The 21,094-nt window shown below is 40.3% G+C and overlaps 1 protein-coding gene across 1 annotated transcript in view; it reads right to left on the reverse strand.

The window, feature by feature from the left end:
* GLDN (gliomedin) overlaps positions 1–18,603 on the reverse strand; it is an 81,034-nt gene extending 62,431 nt beyond the window's left edge. Inside the window, exon 1 of the mRNA XM_036736940.1 lies at positions 18,241–18,603. Within this exon, the coding sequence (XP_036592835.1) occupies positions 18,241–18,603 (363 nt within the window). The remainder of the gene's footprint in view (positions 1–18,240) is intronic.
* Positions 18,604–21,094: the final 2,491 nt, after the last annotated feature.

Raw genomic sequence — 21,094 nt, forward strand, 5'->3', positions numbered from 1 at the left:
TAATGAAGTTCATTTCCATAGCATTCTCAAAAACCTGCCCAGCAAGAATTGTCACTTGTCCTGAGAGAGTAGTCATGAGGCTATTTTCAAGGACTTTGGTTTCAGCTGTGCTTTATGGGTCAGCTTTCACGGTGCCTAGATTTATCGGATCTTAATGCTAGAGTGGACCCGAGAAGTTATCCAGTCTAACCGCCTCTCATTTTACAGATGAGGAAACTGAGACCTCGGAAGGTTAAGAGACTTGCTCAAGGTCACATAAAGAATCAGAGGGGTACTTGGAACTCTAACTCTAATATAGTTACATATAATATAATAAATTAATGATAATTAGTACAAATTAGTGATTGAATACAATAAAACTCTAACACTATAACTCCAGAGCTGGTGCTCTTTCTGCCGTACCACGGTGCCTGCTAGAAGCTAATGATGATTGGTAAAAGAAAAGAACAATTCTAAGCAATTCTGCATTTTTAATACTTTGATATGTCAGTGGATCTGTGATTGAATTGGTGGAGGTACTCTCTTCCATGATATAGTCTGGAAGCCATCTATACCTCTCTCTTCTGGGCAACTTTTGTTCATGTCTTCCCATAAAAGTACCATAGAGTTCCACCCAATATGGGAGCTTTCCTCTAGATTTCTTGACAAAGAATGGCAATCAGTGGAACCAGTCCACTGGGCGGATTATTTATTGATTATCCTTTTTCCTTGTGATGTGACATTTACTTTTCCCTCTAGTCATTCATTTCTCTGATGATATCAAGCACCAAAAGGTATAATGGATGCTTTTAAAAGATACTCCAGCTGAAGATTTTGGTCATTCCTTAGTGGAAGGTGCCAATGGAAGCACCTCTTTTGGGGGCATAATTCTTTTTATTTAGACATTTTTATATGTATATTCATTTCATGTCATACATTTTTTGGAATATGTACAATTTATTGTCACAACAGAGTAGAATTGGGAGCATATGTAGTAAAGGTTTTTTTTCCTCTGTATATCCAAATCATATCCATCTCATTCCCTTCTTTGCAGAAGTGGGTAACTGTGGGTATGGAATAGTGCACATGCTGTTGGATGTAGTCAATGTGTTAGTTTAATTTTCTGAACTGTCTTTTTTTGTTCCTTGTTAAAAGAGACAATGTGGGATAGTGCCTATAGATTTGGCCTCAAAGCTAGAAAGACCTGGGTTCAAATTCAGTACCTGATACATGCCAGCTTTGTGACCCTGGGCCAGTCCTTTACACTCTCAATGCCTGAGGAAACTCTGAGACTGTAAAGCTGCAGAGAAGACACTCGCCTGAGCAGGCTGAGGGAGTCTGTTCACTTGAGAATTCCTTATACTGAAGAAATCACGAGTCCGGTCTCTATCCCTATAAGGGATGCCTCGCTTGATAAGGGTGGGGAGATTATATATAGAAATGGAGATGTAAAAACAAACAAAAATATTCAATACAAATTAAAAAAAAGGAAGGCAAAGAACGATAAGGACTGAGAAATAAGAGGTCATCAATAACCTTAGAGAGAAACGGTTTCAGTAGCTGCTAGGATCAGAAGCTAGGTTGTAAGGGGTTAAGAAATCAGTGGATGCTGAACACATGAAGGTAGGGAACCCACACTTCCTTAACATCTTGAGAGAATGGTGAGATCAAGGGAAGTTGTGGGTTTTACTTGTTTATTTTTTAGGATGAAGAATTAGGACCATGTTATTTTTAGGCAGCAAGAAAAGAATCAATAGAACTGGGAAGACTGAAGATGAGGTTAGAGTAATATATGGGACAAGTTCCAAGAGGAATTACCAAGGGAAAGAAAGGAAGAAAGAAAGGAAGGAAGGAAAAAGGAAGGAAAGAAGGAAAAAGAGAGGAAGGAAGGAAGAGAGATGGAGAAAGAGAGAGAGATGGAGAGAGGGAAGAAGGGAGGGAGAGAGGAAAGAAGGAAAGCAAAATGGAAGAATTTTAATATATTATTGAGGGTTCAGTTCCATTGAGTTTTGGTTAGATAACAAGAACATGTGGTGAACCTGGTTAGCACAGATGATTTTTCCAGAATGTCTTAACTAACTGATCTGTGTTGGTGAGACCATCATTCTTCCAAGACCCCAGGCTAGAGATCTTAGAGTAAGTCACTGTTGATTCTTTCTAGGGAATATGTCTTTTATCTGCTCCTTCTTCTCTAGCTCCACTGCCACCACTCCAATCTAGGACTGAATAGGATTTAAAAATGGAAGATCCTGTAGTCCAATCCCCTCGTTTTACAGATGAGGAAACTGGCACCCAGAAATCCTCCTATCTGTCTATCCCCCAGTTTACCATCTGTGTCAACTAAACCCAGTTAGCCTCAGTTTCCTCATCCGTAAAATGCCAGCATTGTTCTAGATGGCCTTTAATGCCCCTTTCGACCTTACATCTATGGTGCTGTGAACTCACCCTCACCTCAGCATTCTTATATAACAAGGAAGTAGGCTTGCCAAAGCTGCGACTAGCTCAGGGTCCCATTTCCAGGGGGACTCCCACTTCAATATTTCCATGGGGTTCTTGTGCAAGTCTGAGTGATATAAGCCAGCTTCCTCAAACAAAGGTGGTTTGGTCATCCTCCGGAAAAGCAGATAATTGAATTTCTAGACCTAGGACTGAAGGACTAGATCCTGGACCTCATGGTGGCCCCATCAAAGTAAAGCAGCCTATCAGAGGTGGCCCAAGCTGCCTACCTGGCTCGACTTAGCAACGGGAACAAGAACAAGCACTGACAAGTTTCCACTTTGTATCTCACATATTTACAAGTTCATCACACACCTCTGGATAATAATATATATCCTTTTCAAGCCTTCTTTAGATAAGAAAACTACCACTGGTATGGGGGAAAGGAAATGATTTAGAAGGTTTAAAATTTGGCATTGAACCCTATCAAGGGGCTCCCCGTTCAAAGATTGTGGGAAATGAAACAGTAGCAGAGGGCACAAGCTCAGCTCAGGTCCCCTCACAGATCATAGCCAAGGCCAGATGAAGAAACAAGTCCCACAGCTCTTCATCTCTGGGACAAAGGAAGACCATGACAGAAGCTAGGATCATGGGTGCTAGGGCCTGGGCAGCAGCAGGGAACCATGCCTAGCTTCAGAAAATGTGTTCTTTGATAAACCTAGAAATACAAGGTCATACAATTCCAAAGGACTCATAATGAAAAATGCTATCTACTTCCAAAGAAAGAACTGATGGTGTCTGAATACAGACCAAAACATACTATTTTCACTTTCTTTCCTTCCTTCCTTCCTTTCTCCCTCCTTCCCTTCCTTCTTTCCTTCCTTCTTTCCTTCCTTCCTTCCTTCCTTCCTTCCTTCCTTCCTTCCTTCCTTCCTTCCTTCCTTCCTTCCTTCCTTCCTTCCTTCTTTCCTTCCTTCCTTTCTTCCTTTCTTCCTTCCTTCCTTCCTTCTTTCTTTCCTTCCTTCCTTCCTTCCTTCCTTCCTTCCTTCCTTCCTTCTTTCCCTCCTTTCTCTTTCTTTCTTTCTTGTTCAAGTTTTCTTCTACAAAATGACTGATAGGTAAATGTTTTACATGATTGCATATGTATAATGTATATCAGATTGCTTACAGTCTCAGGGAGAGGAGAGGGGGAGGAGGGATAGAATTTGGAACTCAAAACTTAAAAAAAAGAATGTTAAAAATTGTTTTTACATGTAGTTGGGGAAAAATAAAATATCATTTAAGAAGAAAAAAAGTCATAGCTACAGAGATTGATTATTTTCTCCAAGGCATAATGAATATAATTATAATAGTTTTAATCATGTCGCTGCCTGTTAATGAGTTCATAGGCACATTATCTAAGTTTTCATCTACAGTGTATAACTGAGAAAACTAGGAAAAACATATGATCCAGCTATTTATTTTTCTATCAAAATATAGCTTTTTGCTAAAATAATATAAATTATTTGAGTTCTAATTCACCCTTTATGACATTGAACACAACAAATGACCTTCCTTATGTATTCTTATTTATGCTTCTCTTGTTGATATTTAGCAAACCACTGAAGCAAGTCATCATTGTGGTTGCAATTGTCTCATCTGGAATGTTTGCTGGTGCCATAGAGGATGTGCTGTATAGAATCCACCCAAAGAAGGACCCCTCTGAATGCTGAGATTCTTCAAATGTTATTTATAAATTCAAATCAATTCAACTCAAAGGATGCTTATTGATAATAATAGCTAGCATTTATATGGTGCTTTAAGATTGCAAAGCACTTTACAAATATCCCATTTTATCCTTATAACAACCCTGGGAGGTAGGTACTATTATTATCCCCATGTGATAGATGAGGGAGCAGATGGCGCTGAGTAATTTGCCTAGGATTGTATAACTAGTAAATGCCTGAGGTTGGATTTGAGCTCAGTCGGGTTTTACTGACTCTGAGTTAAATGACTCCAGATTCAGGGTATGGTGCTAGGCATTCGACAACCGTATACTAATTTCCTCAAGCCCCAGAAGACTACAAAGTCTCCTCCTCAGTGAAATCTATAATCACTTGAAATAAATTATCTTAGTTATGCATATTGGCTAAAACAAAGTGAATAAAAGATGCAAATTGCTTAGATTATCATCTGAAGTTGGATAGGAACTCAGATCATCATATGTCACTGAACTAGTCCACTAGTTGTGTATCAGATAATTTACGTAAAGCACATTTTTATGCTTTATAGTGTTTTGCTATGTGTAGGTAAAGTCCGAATCTGTGTCTGTGATGATTTTTTTTTCCAAATCAGAAAAATGTTTTTTGAATGTGCTTAGCAGCAAAGTTATTCTCTTGGTGAACCCATTCTCTAGGTTCCTTATCAAAACTCAATTTGAATATCACTTTTTTTTTTTGGCTAAGCTCTGAATTTTTGTAGCCTTTACAAACCAACCTATTTCTTAGAGGAAAAACACTCCACAAACCTACCCCAAACATATTAAATATATTTGAGCACAGTATTTAGAAAATAAAATTATATAGTAGTTTCTTCAAAGTTGATATAATCCCGGAAATCACAGTCACAGAATCTTAGGAATTCAGAGGTCATCTAGTTCACATATAAATAAGAATCCTCTCTATAATGTGCTATATAAGTAAGTGGTCTTCCAGCTTTCACTAGAATTCTTCAGCATACCAACAAATTATTTTGGTCTTGATTGTAATGGGAGACTGGCCAATGACGGCCCAGTCCCATTGGCTTGTGTAATATGCTTGAACTTAGACCATCCCATGTGGGGCCTTCTTCTGGGTATGTGTAATGGAAGAGCCCTTCCCCCCAATGTAAGAGCAGGTATCATCCAACTGTTTCCTGTCAGCTTACTGTGTAGCAATGAAAAGCTTTGTAATTGGCTGCTGAGCTTGAACTGAGATTGTATATAAAAGGTTCAAGCAGAGAATTTCTTGCTCTCTCCCCTGGTGCCTTTTAATTGAGGAAGAAGAAATTCTGTGGGTCTCCGAGTAAGGGAAAGAGGTAGCGCCTGTGACCCAGAGCTACCTTATCTCCCTACACAGGCTCCAGGTAGATATGAAGGCACAGAGCCCCTGTTTCTTTTGTCTCTTGTATTTACTGTTTCCTGATATTAGGTGGATGAATATCCAGAGATAGAATGCACCGGTTTACAACCTTATGAGTTTAGAAAGGCCAGAAGAGCTATTAGATTTCTAGTAACTGGAGTTGGTAGCAATTTGTCAGAGGCTACAGCAGCCCAAACTGGTGAAGAATCATCTCTGAGGGTACACCTGCCTGACCATGGCCATGGGGTGAAGAGCAAGCCTAGATGAGGGAGGGAATGAATTCATCTATTGCCTATGCCACACCCAGAAGTGAACTTGCTAGAGACTCCTTGAAGGGAAAAAATGACTTGGGGGAGGATGTTTTGGGGCAACCATTTAAAATTTATGTTGACCCTCCCCAGGGACCACATGGATGTGTAGATGAGAGAATAAGACTCTTGGTTTTGGTGGGGCAGAAATGTTGTACTTTACTCCTTGCAAAACCTTATACCCATTTGTAAAAGCTAATTGACGTTCATTGTCCCATTGATATTGGGGAAGTGTTAACTAGTTAAGTGATACCGGAGGGAACCTACCAGATAGGAGTTAGTGAGTGATAGATAGTACTTGAAATCACAACCCTTGGGTTACTCCTAGAATCCCAAGTGGAGGTGTATTCAGCTGTCCTCTAGTGGTCCAGCTTCCCAGTGCCAGAACCTACTCTAAATACAAAGAAAGAATGTGCATGCACATCCCCAACCTCATATTCCCTTTCATAGGAAGGGAAGAGGAAGAGAATTAGAATTTATAAAGCACCTACTATGTGCCAGGGACTGTGCTAAGCACTTTCTACAAATATTATTTTATTTGATCCTCACAGCAACCTTGGGAGGTAGGTGCTATTAATATCCCCATTTTAGAGGAGGATGAGACTGAGGCAAACAGATCTAGGGACTTTCCGGGGTCATATGGGCGGGGTGAGAGTGGAGATTAATGTACTCTGCGCATATCCCCTCCCAAGGCCACTAGTTTGATATTTCTTTCTTTATTCCTGCTTATGTTTTTCCTTTCTGTTTCTATGGTCAACTTCAACTGTTTGTATATAGTACAAATTCGGTAAACATAGCAGTACTTTAAAAACATGGTAATATCTTACTAAAAATGGTCCTTGATTCCTACGGAATTCTGAGCCCTATTTTTCCCCTCTCTGGGTGATTAAAATGGTACCAAACTGACTCAGAAGGTCATTGTCAAATGCCACTTGAACATCACCCAGTTCTTCCCCTGCCTCTTCCATTTGAACACTTAACTGATCTAGAATCTGTGGACTCTGGAATCACTAGTCAAAAAAATCTTTGAGTAGCCACCAAGGAAAGCTGATGGAAGCAAAATGTAAGAGGGCAGGCTTATCAAGCTGAGGGAGAGAATTAACAAGTTGGATGACGGGGTCAGGATCCAAGAATATCTCAACAGGCTGGAGTATTGAGCTGAACAGAATAAGATTAAAATTTAATCGGGATAAAAGTTTCCACTCTTTCATTCAAGAAATCAACTTTGTAAGTATCACATGGTGATGAAGGAGCCAAACAACAGTTTGTATGGAAAAAGACCTAGGGGTCTCAAAATTAGTTAAAAGTGTGATGTGGAATCCAAAAAAGTTAATACCATTATTAGCTGCTTTTAAAAGGCATTTTGTTATTTGGTTGTTTCAGTCATGTCTGATTCTTTGTGGCCCCATTTGGGGTTTTCTTGGCAAAGATACTGGACTGGTTTGCCATTTCCTACAGATAAGGAAATTGAGGCAAACTGGATGAAATGAGTTGCTCAGGGTCACACAGCTAGTAAGGGTCTGAGGCCAGATTTACTCTCAGGAAGATGAGTCTTCCTGACTCCAGTCCTTGCACACTATCCACTGTGCCACCTAGCTGCTCCATTAAAAAGACATGGGATCCAGAATATGGGACATGATAGTACCAATGTACAACGAAGGGCAATTAGCTGGGTGCAGTGGATGGAGCGCCAGGCCAGAGTCAGGAAGATTCATCTCCCTGAGTCCAAATCCAGCTTCGGACATTTACTAGCTATGAGACCCTGGGAAAGTCGCTTAAGCCTGTTTGCCTCAGTTTCCTAATCTGTAAAAGGAGCTGGAGAAGGCAAACTACTCCAGTATCTTAGCCAAGAAAATCCCAAATGTGGTCACAGAGAGTCAGATACAACTGAAACAAATGAACAACAACAATACCAATGTATTCTGAAATGGTCAGATCACATTTAGAATAATGTGTTCAGTTCTGGGCACCATATTTTAGGAAGAATAAGAACAAGCTAAAGCATGCCAAGACCAAAGTGACCAGGATTTTAAAGGGCTTTGAAGTCTCATCATCCAAATATCAGTCCAAGAAACTGGAATGTTTAACACAACAGCTATTCAGTCACAGAAGTAGAACTAAGGAATAAAAGCTGCAAAGGAGAAAGACTCAGCCCAATATAAGGAGAAGCTTACCAAAGATTAGAGCTAGCCAAAACTGGACACCCGTGGGAAGTAATGGGGTCCTTATTACTAAAGATGTCCAAGCCACTTTTAAGAAATAGTGCAAAGTGTTCATGTTTCAGGAAGAAGCAAAGCTTAGATAAGCTTTGAAATCCCCTCCAGTTCTATGATTCTGTGAATCTGTGGGTCAGTGAAAAAGAATTTTATGAAGAGAACCTAAACCAAGCTCCAAAGGGAACTAAACCCTCTGGAATGTTCAATTAAATGAAACATGTTAATCTGTCACCAAGGTATAGCAAAACTCAATTTAGTTTGAATTGTATTGTGCTTTATATGTGTGAAAGAGAAGAAAATAAATGTATAGCTATTTAAGAGAAACAGAATGCTAGAACAGTAACAGGCAGGCAGCCAGAGGAGAACGGTTATGCCCCTTTACTTTCTAATGAGTACTGAACAAGGTGAGAATTATCCTTGTCCTGGGCCCTCATGGTGCCTATGATGAGATTTTTTTTTTCTAGCAGCAGTGAGGATTCTCAAGTTTATTCTATAATGATGATTTTTTGGTGTTCAGTTATTTCAGTCGTGTCCGACTTTTTGTGACTTCTGGGTTTTCTTGGCAAAGATACTAGATCGGTTTGTCATTTCCTTCTCCGGCTCATTTTACAGATGAGGAAGCTGAGGCAAACAGGATTAAGGGACTTGCCCAGGGGTCACACAGCTAGTAAGTGTCTGAGGCCAGATTTGAACTCAGGAAAAGGAGTCTTACTGATTCCAGGCCTAGCACTATGTACTTTGCCTCCTAGCTACCCATACTCACCACAAGAAGCTTCTAAAGAGCAGTGGCTTGTGGACATTTCATCGATGCTCATCAGCATCTGCCTAGGAAGATTCTCCCATTCCTTTCCCTTTCAAGTCTCAGTTCAGGAAGTCTTCTGTCATTCTCTCTTTGGATGTGTTCCTTCCTTCCTCTTGATTCTTATAGCACTTTGTCTGGACCTTCTTTGCTCCTACCATGTTATAGCCTGTATCTCACTTATTTGAGTGTGTGTCTCAACATTTCTCATAGATTGTCAGCTTCTTTAGGGAACCAACTATGGTGTTGCTCATCACTGATACCTAGCACAATGTTTTGAATATAGTAAGTACTTAATAATTGTTGAGTACAATTTTTAGACTGAGTAATACAGTTGATTTTTGTTTAATTTTCTGTATTTCAGTACTTCAGGGATCCACAGTTTCTTTGGTGTAGGTACTCATGTCATTGACACAAATCTTATCCTACCCACTGCTTAATAAGTAGTCTTTGTGAGTTGCTGTAAGTAATTATACATAGCTATAGTTGCTAATAACCTGATGATGAGCTTGTATGAACTTAGATAGTCTGCCTGGTCCTTGACAAACCAGCTCTGCAGAGCCAACTCCAAGAATCTACCAGAAATCGTGCCCCACTGCCACAGCCTGCTATGGGTCACATCTGTACTTTGGTGAAACACTAGAAGAGGATTTTGGTGTTTATTAGGTAGGCTTCATATTTTAAAAATGAAACAACCATTAGATCGTTGATTGAGATAGGTCTGATAGCATGCCTCAGAGATGTTCTGTCATCATCATCTCTGATATTTTGTGATCTGATCACAGACTACCCATGCTTATCTATCCTGTACAACTTTCGTCTAATCCACCATCACTGTAGTTCAAGAACAGTTAATGAGTGTCTTTTATGTGTAAGAACAACATTATCAATGCCTGGCACCATCTTTGAACCATAGACACCTGCCTCCTTGCTGTTCATCAAACAAGGCATTCCATCTCCCAACTCAGGGCATTTTCAATGGCTATCCCCCATGCCTAGAACGCTCTCTCCCTCCTCACCTCTGCCTCTTAGCTTCCTCCAAGTCTGAGCTAAAATCTTATGAGAGGCCTTTCTAATCATGCTTAATTCATCTAGAGCCTTCTCTCTGTGGATTACTTTCTATTTTATTCTGCATATACTTTGTTTGTATGTAGTTGTTTATGTTATCTCCCCTTTTAGATTGTGAGTTCCTCTGAGGGCAGGAGCCATCTTTTACCTTTCTCCATATCCCCAGCGGCGCAACTGGGTGGTACAATGAATGGACCACCAGCCCTGGCATCAGAAGACTCATCTTCTTGAGTTCAAATCTGGTCTTAGACACTTAATAGCTGTGTGACCCTGAGCCAGTCACTTAACCTTATTTGCCTCAGTTCCCTCACCTGTAAAATGAGCTGGAGAAGGAAATGGCAAACTACTCCAGTATCTTTGACAAGAAAACCCCAAATAGGGTCATGAAGAGTTGGACACAACTGAGACAACTGAACAACAAAACTATTCCTGGCTTCGTACAGTACCTAACACATGGCAGGCACACAATAAATGCTTACTGACAGAAGGATTATTTTTCAAATCACTTCAAAGGACCATGGACCAAGAACTGGGCGAAACTTCAGATCTCTTAGGAAGCAATTAGAAAGCCTTACTAGGTTTTGACTCACACCTCAAGATCCCTAGTTAAGTTTCAAAGAACCAACAAAAAGTTGACCTGTTCTACCCTGGAGTGGAGGAAAAAAACCAGGAGCGAGTAAGCCAGCTGCATGGCAGGGGAAGGTGAACAATCCTTGTGTAGTCAAGGGGGCAGGCAGGCCCTGGAGCCGTCCCCAGAAGTCTAGAGCTCTGTTGTCAGACTATTTTTTTTAAGAAGTTGATGCATTATTGAAAGGATTGAATTTGCATTTTGATTACCAGCTCTATAATCAATCTACAGCCAATCAACTAGAAGATACTTACCGAGGATCTTAACACTGTGTTAAAGGATGTGGGGTTATTGAGCATCTCAACTCTGGATTAAGGGATGTGGAGGGACATAAAAGAAGTACAAGACTAGTCCCTTCTCACAAGAAGCTAACAATATCATTGAATAGACAAAAGTTAACACAGAGACAAATGAGAGGATGACACCTAGCATTTAAATACTTAAGCTGCACAATAATTCCATGAGTAGGTGTTATTATTATAATCATTCTCATTGATGAAAGAAGGAAACTAAGGCTCAAAAAAGGTGAGTTGATTTTTCCCAGGGTTCCATAGCTAGTAACTGTCAGAGGTGGGTGTCAAACATAGAGCCACCCGACTCCCAGTCCAGCATTCTACCCTCTATACCAAGCAGCCTGTCTCCCAGAGAACAAGACAGCATATATATAATTAAATGGGAATTCTGTGGCACTGAGAAGAAGCATAAAAGGTGCTAAAGCACAGACAGAGCTTATTTCCATTGCTTCACTGTCCCATCTCAGCTCCCAAGTGTTTTGAAGAGAATTAATGTAACAATGCCTTGGGCAGCTTCCAATCTTGTATTATTAGCCCATTTTAAGGATCACTTGTCAACCGAAGGCCAGTAGCAGAGTGGTCTGAAGATGGAAAGCTGCCGGAGGAACCTTTCAGAAACTGTTAAGAATAACATTTTATGTCCACGTAGTGCCTTTCAACAAGGATCTTTAAATGAGATTTTAGGCAAAGCACAGTTAAGTAATATGTCTGATAACACACTGCAGAAAGTACAAGGTAAAACCCTACTCCAAAGCATTGTTAGTTCACACTGTAGTATTTCCAAGTACATGACATGATCCTATTGTACCTGCAGGTGTTTATTGCAGTTAAAAATTTTTGGTAACATGTATATGTATGTGAGTATGTGTGTGTGTGTATGTTGTACTTTAGTGTTTGCAAAGTATTGAATGTGATTTATCTCATTTGACCTTCATAACAACCTTGGGAGGAAAGCAGTATAGGCATCCTAACTTGTATTTTACAGATGAGAAAAATGAAGCTTGTAGAGATTTTGTGACTTTCCCAGGGTCTTAATAAAATGTCTTGGGTAAGATTCAAACTCAGGCTTTCCTGCTTCCAATTTCAACACTCCATCACTTTTCCTCTCCTATTGAAAACATCTTAGTGCAACAACCACATTTCCTCCCAATTAACCTTTCTTTTTAAGTTATTATTGATATTTTTGATAGACAATGTTTTCAAATTATAGGTTGATGAGTTTTAAAACTAGGATAGATCTAGTTCAAATCCTTCCTTTTACAAATGAGGAAACTGAGTGCCAGAGAAGTGAAGTAGTCTGCCTAAGTTCCCACTAATAAGAAGCAAAACCTAGATTTGGCCCCAGGTCTTTTGACTTGAAATATAACGTGCTCTCCAAGGGCCCACATTTTTTGGCAGAATTAGCAGCTCTAAACCAAATGTTTGTATCAGTCATAGGGATTGGAAAAAATTTCCTTTTGACCACATTAAGCAGCAAAACAAATATTTTAGAAATGAACTTTTATTTTCTAGAGTGTGAAAGATGAGCCCTGCCCAAATGCAATTTCACCAACTAACAGGATCAGAATGAACTAAAATCATAAGCCCTAGGAATTCAGTTGGAAACAAAGAAAAAAAAGAGCTTGAGAGAGAGTAAAGATAAGAATGCTAGTTGACATTTAGGAAGCACTTAACCTACAGCCTCGTTCGATCCTTACAACTTTGCAAAGAAGGCAAAGTTATATGCATTGTATAGACAAGGAAACTTTATGGAGCCTTGTCGATTTTTCTTTCCAACTATCTCTAGGACAAGCCCTTGCGAGGTCTTGTGAAGCCTATGGATCCCTCATCAGAATAATGGTTTTAAATGCATAAAATAAAATATAGAAAAGAAAACAATTACTGTATATTGAAATACAGTTATTAAAATATTTTTTAAAAACCATTCAAGGACCCCATTCAAGAACCCTTTCTCTAGAATTTATTCCCTTCATCTCTGTACCTATCAATCAGTATCACCTTAGTTCAGGCTCCAATATTCTCATCTGGATAAGTGCAATAGACTTTATTGGTTTGGGTTTGTCTGATTTTACTATAAACTTCTAATTGGTTTTTGTATATCCATTCTCTCCTCACTCCAAATTATAGTTAAGTTTCACCAAACAAATCTTTCTCCAACACTGATTCTTTCATGTCTCTCCCCTTCTCTGAAACTTATAAGTTATAGTTTCCAATTGATCTTCGATGAGTTGCAGACTTCTCATTTGGGTAGTCAAGGTTCCCTATAGTCTCATTCTACCATATTACTTATTTTGCACTATTCCTCAATGGTCCTTTGCATATAATAGACACTTATTTTAATGTAGAATTAAACATGAACCTTTTATTCTAGGCAAATATATCACCTCACTAGGGAAGGGAATAAGCATTTATATAGTGTGTTACTATGTGCCAGACACTATTCTATTACAGTTACAAATATTATCTCATTTGATTACTCATAACAACCCTGGGAAATAGGTGCTATCATCTCCAATTTACAGTTAAAGAAACTGACCCAGACATCAGTGGAGTGACTTGCCCATGGTTACACAGCTAGTAAGTTTTTAGACCACATTTGGACTCAGGTCTCCCTGCCTGTGGGCTTAGTGCTCTATCCACTACCAGCTACCTCTAGTCTCTGAACATACCATTCTCATTATGATGTTTAGGCGCATATCCATTTATTGAACTGCTTTAAATTTCATCCATATTAAAATTTTTTTCTGTTAATCTTTGTCATGAAGTCAACTTTATTTGCATTAAGGTAGATTTCTGTGGTATAAACTCAGTTCTTGTTTAGTTTTCTTCATTTCTATTACAAAATTGATCTTATTATGCAAATTTTAAAAATATAGCCTTCTTTCTCCTTTTTCACTTGTCTAAATTCCATGCAGCCTCCAAGTCCCATCTCCATTTTTATTTCCTCTATGAATTCTTTCTGCATAACAGCAGTTAAGGAATTTTCCTATTCTGATGAACTATCACCTTTATTATCCATACCGTACTATTTGCAACTTGGTCATGAGCTATATGTACTAGCTTTGTCTAATTATTTCATGTATATTAGTCTCATCTTCCAAACTGTCTGTATATTCCTGAGATTAGGTATTATGCCTTAAACTTGATTGTATCCCCCACAGCATCTGGTGCTGCACATATTAATCTGCTACAATGCTAAAATGCACAAACCCCACAAAATACTTTTAAAAAAATGTTACTTGACCTTGTTGCTTTCACTCTTTTAAGGAAAGAAAATTGTGACTTGAACTTTATTTAAGAAATAACCAAATACTTTTCCCATATTGCATCTATTTAAAATAGTTATTACACCCCTAACAAGCTATATAAAAGCCTCTGATGGGCTGAAAAATACTCCCTTTGTAGTTTAATCTCAATCTAAAAGCTTGTCTTGTTTAGAATGACATGACCTTTAGTCTGTAGATAAAATGCATGCAAATCAAGTCTTAATGTCAAATGAATTTGGTCATGGATTTGGGGGGAGGGGGTCAGGGCCAAGGAACCAGGAAAGCAGTCATTTTGCTTTTTAAAGAGAAACTATATCAAATTTATGCCAAGTTGGTTTCCTAATTTTAAGATCTTTTTTCCATTAGGAATTAATAAAACACGAATAAGTGCACCACTATTCCTAGATAGGGTGACTGGAGTAGCAAAATCAGAGTATTTTTATTTCCATTTCCCATCAGCCAGTGTGGGAGGGGGAATGGAGAAGACTGGAGTCAGCTCCTCCCACTGCCCCTAAACTGAGCTCAGTGTCTAAGGCTGTAGCAATGAGTGGGAGATTAATCTGGGTTATATTATTTTTGGTCAAAAGTGAGATATGATTATAAAGGAAGGAGACTGATTTGTCTGGTGAGTCTCAGAAACTAGTACTGAAGTCATTTTCCAAAAAGGAAGTAAAAAAAAAGTTTTAAGTTATGGCAGTATTAAGTTAAGGGAGAAAGGCCTAGTTTTTAGTCCTCACTGCTTATGCTGCTAATGGCCTAGCTTCTTTAATTTCCCATGTTACTCTTTTGAAGAGGAAAGCAAACATTTCATAAATTTACAGCAGGAATTTAGAGGCCTTCTAGGGCAATCCTTTAATTTTTTTTCTTTTTTTTAAACTACCAACACATCTTTGATAATATGTTTTTTAATATACCTTTGAAAGAAATTAATTCAGAAGTAGGAAAAATAGGCAGTTTTTTGACCAAGAAAATATGACTTTCATACTCCAATGGATGTCTTGACTATGGTCAACACAAGTTTGCCAAAGGACAATGCCGTCCTTTTCCAGATGAGGAAAATGAGAACCTGAGAGGTTCAATGACCTGCCCAAGGTCACACAAGTAGAGGTCTGGGTAGAGAGTCTCAGGTAGAGCCAAGATTCACACCTATATCCTTACTCCAAGTATAGAACCCTTTTGGTTTCACCACACTGACATGGTTGCATGAGCCCTGGTCCAGAATCAGAGTATGGTCAGATTTATGTTACGAAATTTGTGTTGTTACTTTAGCATTTCAGCATGCATATTTAATGCATAATTAGTTCAACAAGTATTGAGTGTTTATTATGAGCCCTTCATTGTGCTAGGTGCTACAGAGAAGAGGAAAGGCAAATATCCATGGGTCAAGAAAGAGATTGAGGTCAAAGGAAGCAAAAGACAGAGAAAGGAAAGAACTCAAAGGGAGGGGAGAATAAGAAAGAGACCAAAGAGAGCCAATAGGTTTCTCTATGAGGGAAAAGGCCTATTTTTATTCCTCTTCACTATTCCAGGCACTGGCATAACCTCATCCAAGCTTTCACTACTATTGCTTTTGATTCAGCATGGAAATTGTTCATTCCATCACAATATCTTTATACCTCCATCACTACTTAGATTAATATATTTTTATCTTATGTTGCTAGGGGTGGTACCAAGGAAACTCTCTCTCCTCTCCTCTCTCTCTCTCTCTCTCTCTCTCTCTCTCTCTCTCTCTCTCTCACCCTCCCTCCCTCTCTCTTTCCTCTCTCTTCCTTTTCTCTCTGTGTCTCTTAGTCTGTCTCTTTTTCACACACATGCACATGCAGGGGGGAGGGGGGGAAGGAGAGAGAGAGAGAGAGAGAGAGAGAGAGAGAGAGAGATCAGTTTTCTTTTCTGAGAAAAGTAGAGAGTGAAAGTGAGAAGAATTTAGGAGCATGGCCCAAGAGTAAATATAATACTTCCTGAAAATATGCCATGGCCTCCTTGGTAATCAGGTATCCCTCCTCTCTTCCCACTCTCCTTTTTAATGCATGCCATGCCCTACAAGGGAGAACAAAGAGGCAAGTGTGTCTGGCATGGCATAACTGATTACTCTTGTAAAGAAATGCCAAATCTGACTTCATGAGAGTCAGTAGCATCTTCTGTTTTCAGGGCAGTTTCTTCATGCTCTATTAGAGAATGATGCTCAACATATTATTGGAAGTAAAGAAATGCCTTTAGAAGTTATTTATAAATAAATTCTTGCAAACTGGTTAACAAGTTTGATGTTTTTGCTAGCAGAATTCTTTCTAAACAAGTTGCTATGTTAGAGTGCCATTGGTCTGAGGTCCTCTTAAGAGTCAAATTTGAACTTTGGATTGGCAAAGGAAAGAAAATTTAGGAAGACTGGCTTCCAGGACTATATGTTGCTCTGGCCTTTCATCATGTCTGCAGCACCTAATGGATTATGATATAAGGAGATAGTTTTGATATATTTATTAAAAAACAATTTCTACTTGATAGCATTCTTCTTCTATTGATCTATTTTTAAGGGTGGAAGCATTTGGGAGAACTAACCAAACCAAACAGACTATGAATATCAGCTAGACCAATGAGCAAAAAAACAGGGGAGAAGAGAGACTTTCCTAGAGGCATTAATTTTGCAACAGAGGAAGAGCAAAGGGGTCCTTTCTGCAATCTTTGTTTGAGGTGGGGGCTCAGAATTTAAATATATGGTATTGGTTGAAAGCAAAGTTGGAACCGGAAGTCATCTACCTAAAGAGATCATCCAAGCATGAATTTTGCTTCCTCATAATTTTGGGACTATTTTAGTTTGTGTTAGATATTAAAATTCTGTATAATAATAAGACTTCAAGTGGTGACATCTTCACGAATCTTGTACTCAAAAGTACCTCCTACACCCCTTGACTTCAGATGACAGAACTGAATTCCTTCTAATTATAAAGTGAAATAAACCCACAGTAATTATAATTAATAATGAAATGAAATAGGAAAGGTCAATGCAATCTACAAGTAATTGCTGGGTAATTATTAAATTAAAATCAGCAAAGTAGCCCACTAACTTAAAATTGCAAAAACAATGCATTTCTAAAGGCTAAATAAATTTCTAAATTCTGAAAGAAATATTTTAAGGAACTGTTTTTTGTGTCAGCTGTGGGAAAAGCACTGGATTTGGAGTCAGAGGATCTGGGTTCAAATTTCCCATCGATCTAGTATTACCTGTGTGACCTTTGGCAAGTCACTTCTCCCTGTTTCTGCAGAGGTAAAATGAGGAAGAGGGGTGGACCAGATGATTTCTGAAATCTCTTCCAGTTCTAAATCTATGATCCAAAAATCTAAAATGAACCTTCTATGGTTCATTTGTTCCTCTTCAAAGCAATATATAAACCTGGAATTTAATCTTCTTAAACTTTCTTTTCCTTTGCCAATCTAAAGTTCAAATTTGACTCTCAAGAACATCTCAAGCATTAGAATAGCAGTAACCAACCATCCACTGAAATTCCCCCCAATAGCTGTGGGCAGCTAGGCCCTGTTCTCTTTTTTCACGGGCAATATTGAGAGCACTGAAATTTTGTTCTCCTTTACCCACCTAAATGGAAGTCAGACAATCTTACCAGCTGGCCCATGGCAAAGAGAATGTTTCTTTTACGGTAGTTGGGCAGGAGAGAGATGGGGGGCGGGGAACGACATTTTTTTTTCTTTATAAATCTTAGGAATCTTGTACTTAAACATCCGGAACTTTTTTGAAAGTGTAATCTCTTCTCGTGCCAGATACAGTTATATACCCTTGAACCTAAAAAAGCTCGAATACCTGAGCAATGTTACAGATATATATATGCAACTATCTTACATGCCAACATAGGTTCTCTGCAGAGAGATGAAGCTTCGAAAACTTTTAGGTAAGGGAAATAGACACTCAAGAGTACGCCCCCACATTAATGTCCTTTCCTCTTAGTACTAAGACTAAAACATGTATCTGGGAAGAGCGTCCAGGTGGCATCTAGGTTGGGTTAGTGTGGGCCCCCAAAGGCCCAAAGCTTTGTCCCAGAACTTGCAAACTTAGCGCGTCTTCCCTTTCTATCTTCCCCCTTCCCGCCCACCCGAGTGGAGCACGGGTTGAGGGGGGCAGAAGGGAGCAGCGCCTACGCCTACCGGCACCATGGAATAAGTCATCATCATCAGCATGTCCTGGTTCTCCGCCCGGATATGCGGCTGGGGCTCCCCAGCATGACTGCGCTTGTTCCGCGCCGCCCCGGGGAGATCTGATTCGGGGTTGCCGGGGATGTCCTGGCGAGCTCGACTCAGCTCCTGGAGAAAGGTGCGGAGGGCGCTGTCCTCCCTCGCCTGCTGAACCCTCTCCGCCTCCAGCGTCCGCAGCGCCTCGCTCAGTCTGCGCCATTGGCACAGCGCGAAGACCGTGCCCACCGCGTTGAGCGCGGAAAGCAACGCCACAGCGGCCAGGGCGCCGCGCAGAGCCCAACTGGCTTCCCCGTTCCCCTTCTCTGTTTTGCTCATCCTCTCCTCTTAGAGCCCCGGCCGGGCCTCAGGACGCGGCTGCGAGGTTGACGGCTGGAGGCCAAGTGCGCCAAGTTCTGAGAATAGGGCGGGGGCAGGGCCGGGCCGCGGGGAAGCTCAGCCGGTTTTCCCCTAGTCGGGCTTATAAGCTTCTGAAAAGCCGTGGGCTGGTGGCAGCTCTGTGAGTCACATTGCCCTTTGGCCAAGGGAGCAGGGCGGATTGGAGATGAGCAGCCCTGGCAAAGTAGATACCCCTAGGGATGGATGACAAGAAGGGGAGAAAGGATCAGTGGGAAGGGTCAAGAGACAGAACCAAGCTAGAGGCATTGGCTGCAGAACAGTGGCACCAGATGAAGTTCCTGGTACCAAAGCAAACCTTTTCATATTTTCCCCTCCTCTCCCTTCCCACCTTTAGAACATCTGCTCCTCAGCACTTGAGTCGCCCTCCTTTCCTGGTCTTTGAACACTGTTGGGGGCCTCATAGGTAGAGATGGAGAAAACTAGGGATTGTAAAAGAAAAGCAGATGAAAAAAGGATAAGAAAGACAGATAAAGTACGGTTGAGGGGAACCAAGACAGAACAGAAGGGGAGTTTGGTGAAAGAGTCCATTAGCTTGCATTCAATAGGGTGGTCCATAATGAAGGCTTACTCATAAGAGATATTTGCTCACAAACCTCAGTGTTACTCTTGAAGTCTTCTTGTGCTTTTAACTAATTTACACCCTGGCAGGGGTGGTAAGACCTAGGATTTTGTTACTGCCAGTTTCTCACCATTCCATTCTTCCATTTCCCCATAGTCACTTGACAAATGCCTATTTCTGTCTTCATATTAATAGAAGCTAAGGACCAGAGATAAGAAGGAAGACACAAGGTGCTAGACATTGGGGACTTAGAGACAAAGCCCATCAAAGTCAGAAGAGGGAAGATGAAACCCAGTAGAGAGTGCAGTAAAGCAGCCCTGCAGGTAGACTTCCAGAATTCATTAGGTCGAAAAAATGTTCAGTTTTGCAGTCATCAACAGAAAAGTAGTGTGATTTAGTGGAAAGAGCACTGACCAGGGAGCTGGGAGCCTAGATTCCGGTCCTGGATTCATTCATTACTTCCTTGTGTGACCTTGGGTGGGCAATTTCATCTTTCAGCACTTCGTTTCCTTGTCTGACAATGAATGGATGGGATTTTATGATCTCTAAGGGCTTGCTGTAAAACATCTGATGATTCTGTCTTTAGCACTAGGCACTATCCATGGTACTTCTACTTTGGGTAGATGCTGCATTCAGACACCTATCTTCTCCCACTCAAACTCTCACAGTTTCTCTTGTCTACTTGATCTCCTCCAAATTGCCCAAGTCCTTTTAATTACTGTCAGTCTTGGGGAGAGCGAAATTTTCTCTTCTTGTTCTTATGTGACTATACCTTTTATAAACCAAGACATGTCTTCTGTCTCCTTTTCCCCCCCGAACCATGGAGCTCTTCATTTCTCAGCTTGCCTTTCTTATCATTACTTAAGTCTATGTGGGTTTCATACTAATGGGACCAGGCCCTGGTGGTGTCAGAAAGAACTAGTTTTCAACTAGTGTTGCTGTTTCTATAACACATTCCTCCTTTCCCCTTTGTGAAAGGAGCAAGAGGTTTGCAGCTGCCAAAAGCAGTTGGAATCCAAAAATCACAGTAAGCACAAGTGGAGTGGGAAGGACAAGGCCATGCTAGCATGCATACATACTTTGGGGAATGTTTTCAGGGGGTTGGTTAGGACTCGGAAGCCATATCCCTCTAAGATATAAAAATTCCATTTCTTACAGGTAGACCTTGAACACAGAGAAGCCCCAATGATAGCAGTTGGGTCTGTGAGTATGTATATAAGCCAGAGTTACTGAGGAACAAAGGGAACACTGGAGATGCATTGAAATTAGGAGCACTGTGTTGACTTATGAGCTTCACTTTTTTTGGAGGCTGGGTCTCCCTATCTCACCCAGGCCGGAAGTGGAGAGGGTTCTCAAGGGTCTGATCCCAATGCAGATTGACATGGAAGCTTTAATCTGCTCTGTTCCTGACTTGGGCTGGTTTACCCTTCCTTAGGCAACCAGACTTCTACCCCCAGGGGTTCATCACATTGGTGCTAGACTTAGTATGGATCTCTGATTGGCTTTAGTCCCACTGCTATTCAGAACCCTCAAGCTCAAGTGATACACCTATCTCTTCAAACATGTGAATGGTGTGTCCAGAGACTAGAGGCAGCTGGAAGTTCAGTGGACAGAGTGTTAGACCTGGGATAAGAAAGATCTAAGATCAAATCCAACCTCAGACAGTTCCTACCTGTATGACCCTGAGCTAGTCATTTCACCTCTCTCTGACTCAGTTTCTTCAACTGTAAAACAGGGATAATAATAGCATCTACCTTCCAGTGTTGTTGTGAGGATCCAATTGGATAATATTGGTGAATATTTGCACAATGCTTAGCTTCCTTCCTTCTTTTTGTCCCAGAAAGTAAAATT

Source organism: Trichosurus vulpecula, chromosome 8 (genome assembly GCF_011100635.1).
Source record: "Trichosurus vulpecula isolate mTriVul1 chromosome 8, mTriVul1.pri, whole genome shotgun sequence".
In the NCBI taxonomy this organism is placed as follows: Eukaryota; Metazoa; Chordata; class Mammalia; order Diprotodontia; family Phalangeridae; genus Trichosurus; species Trichosurus vulpecula.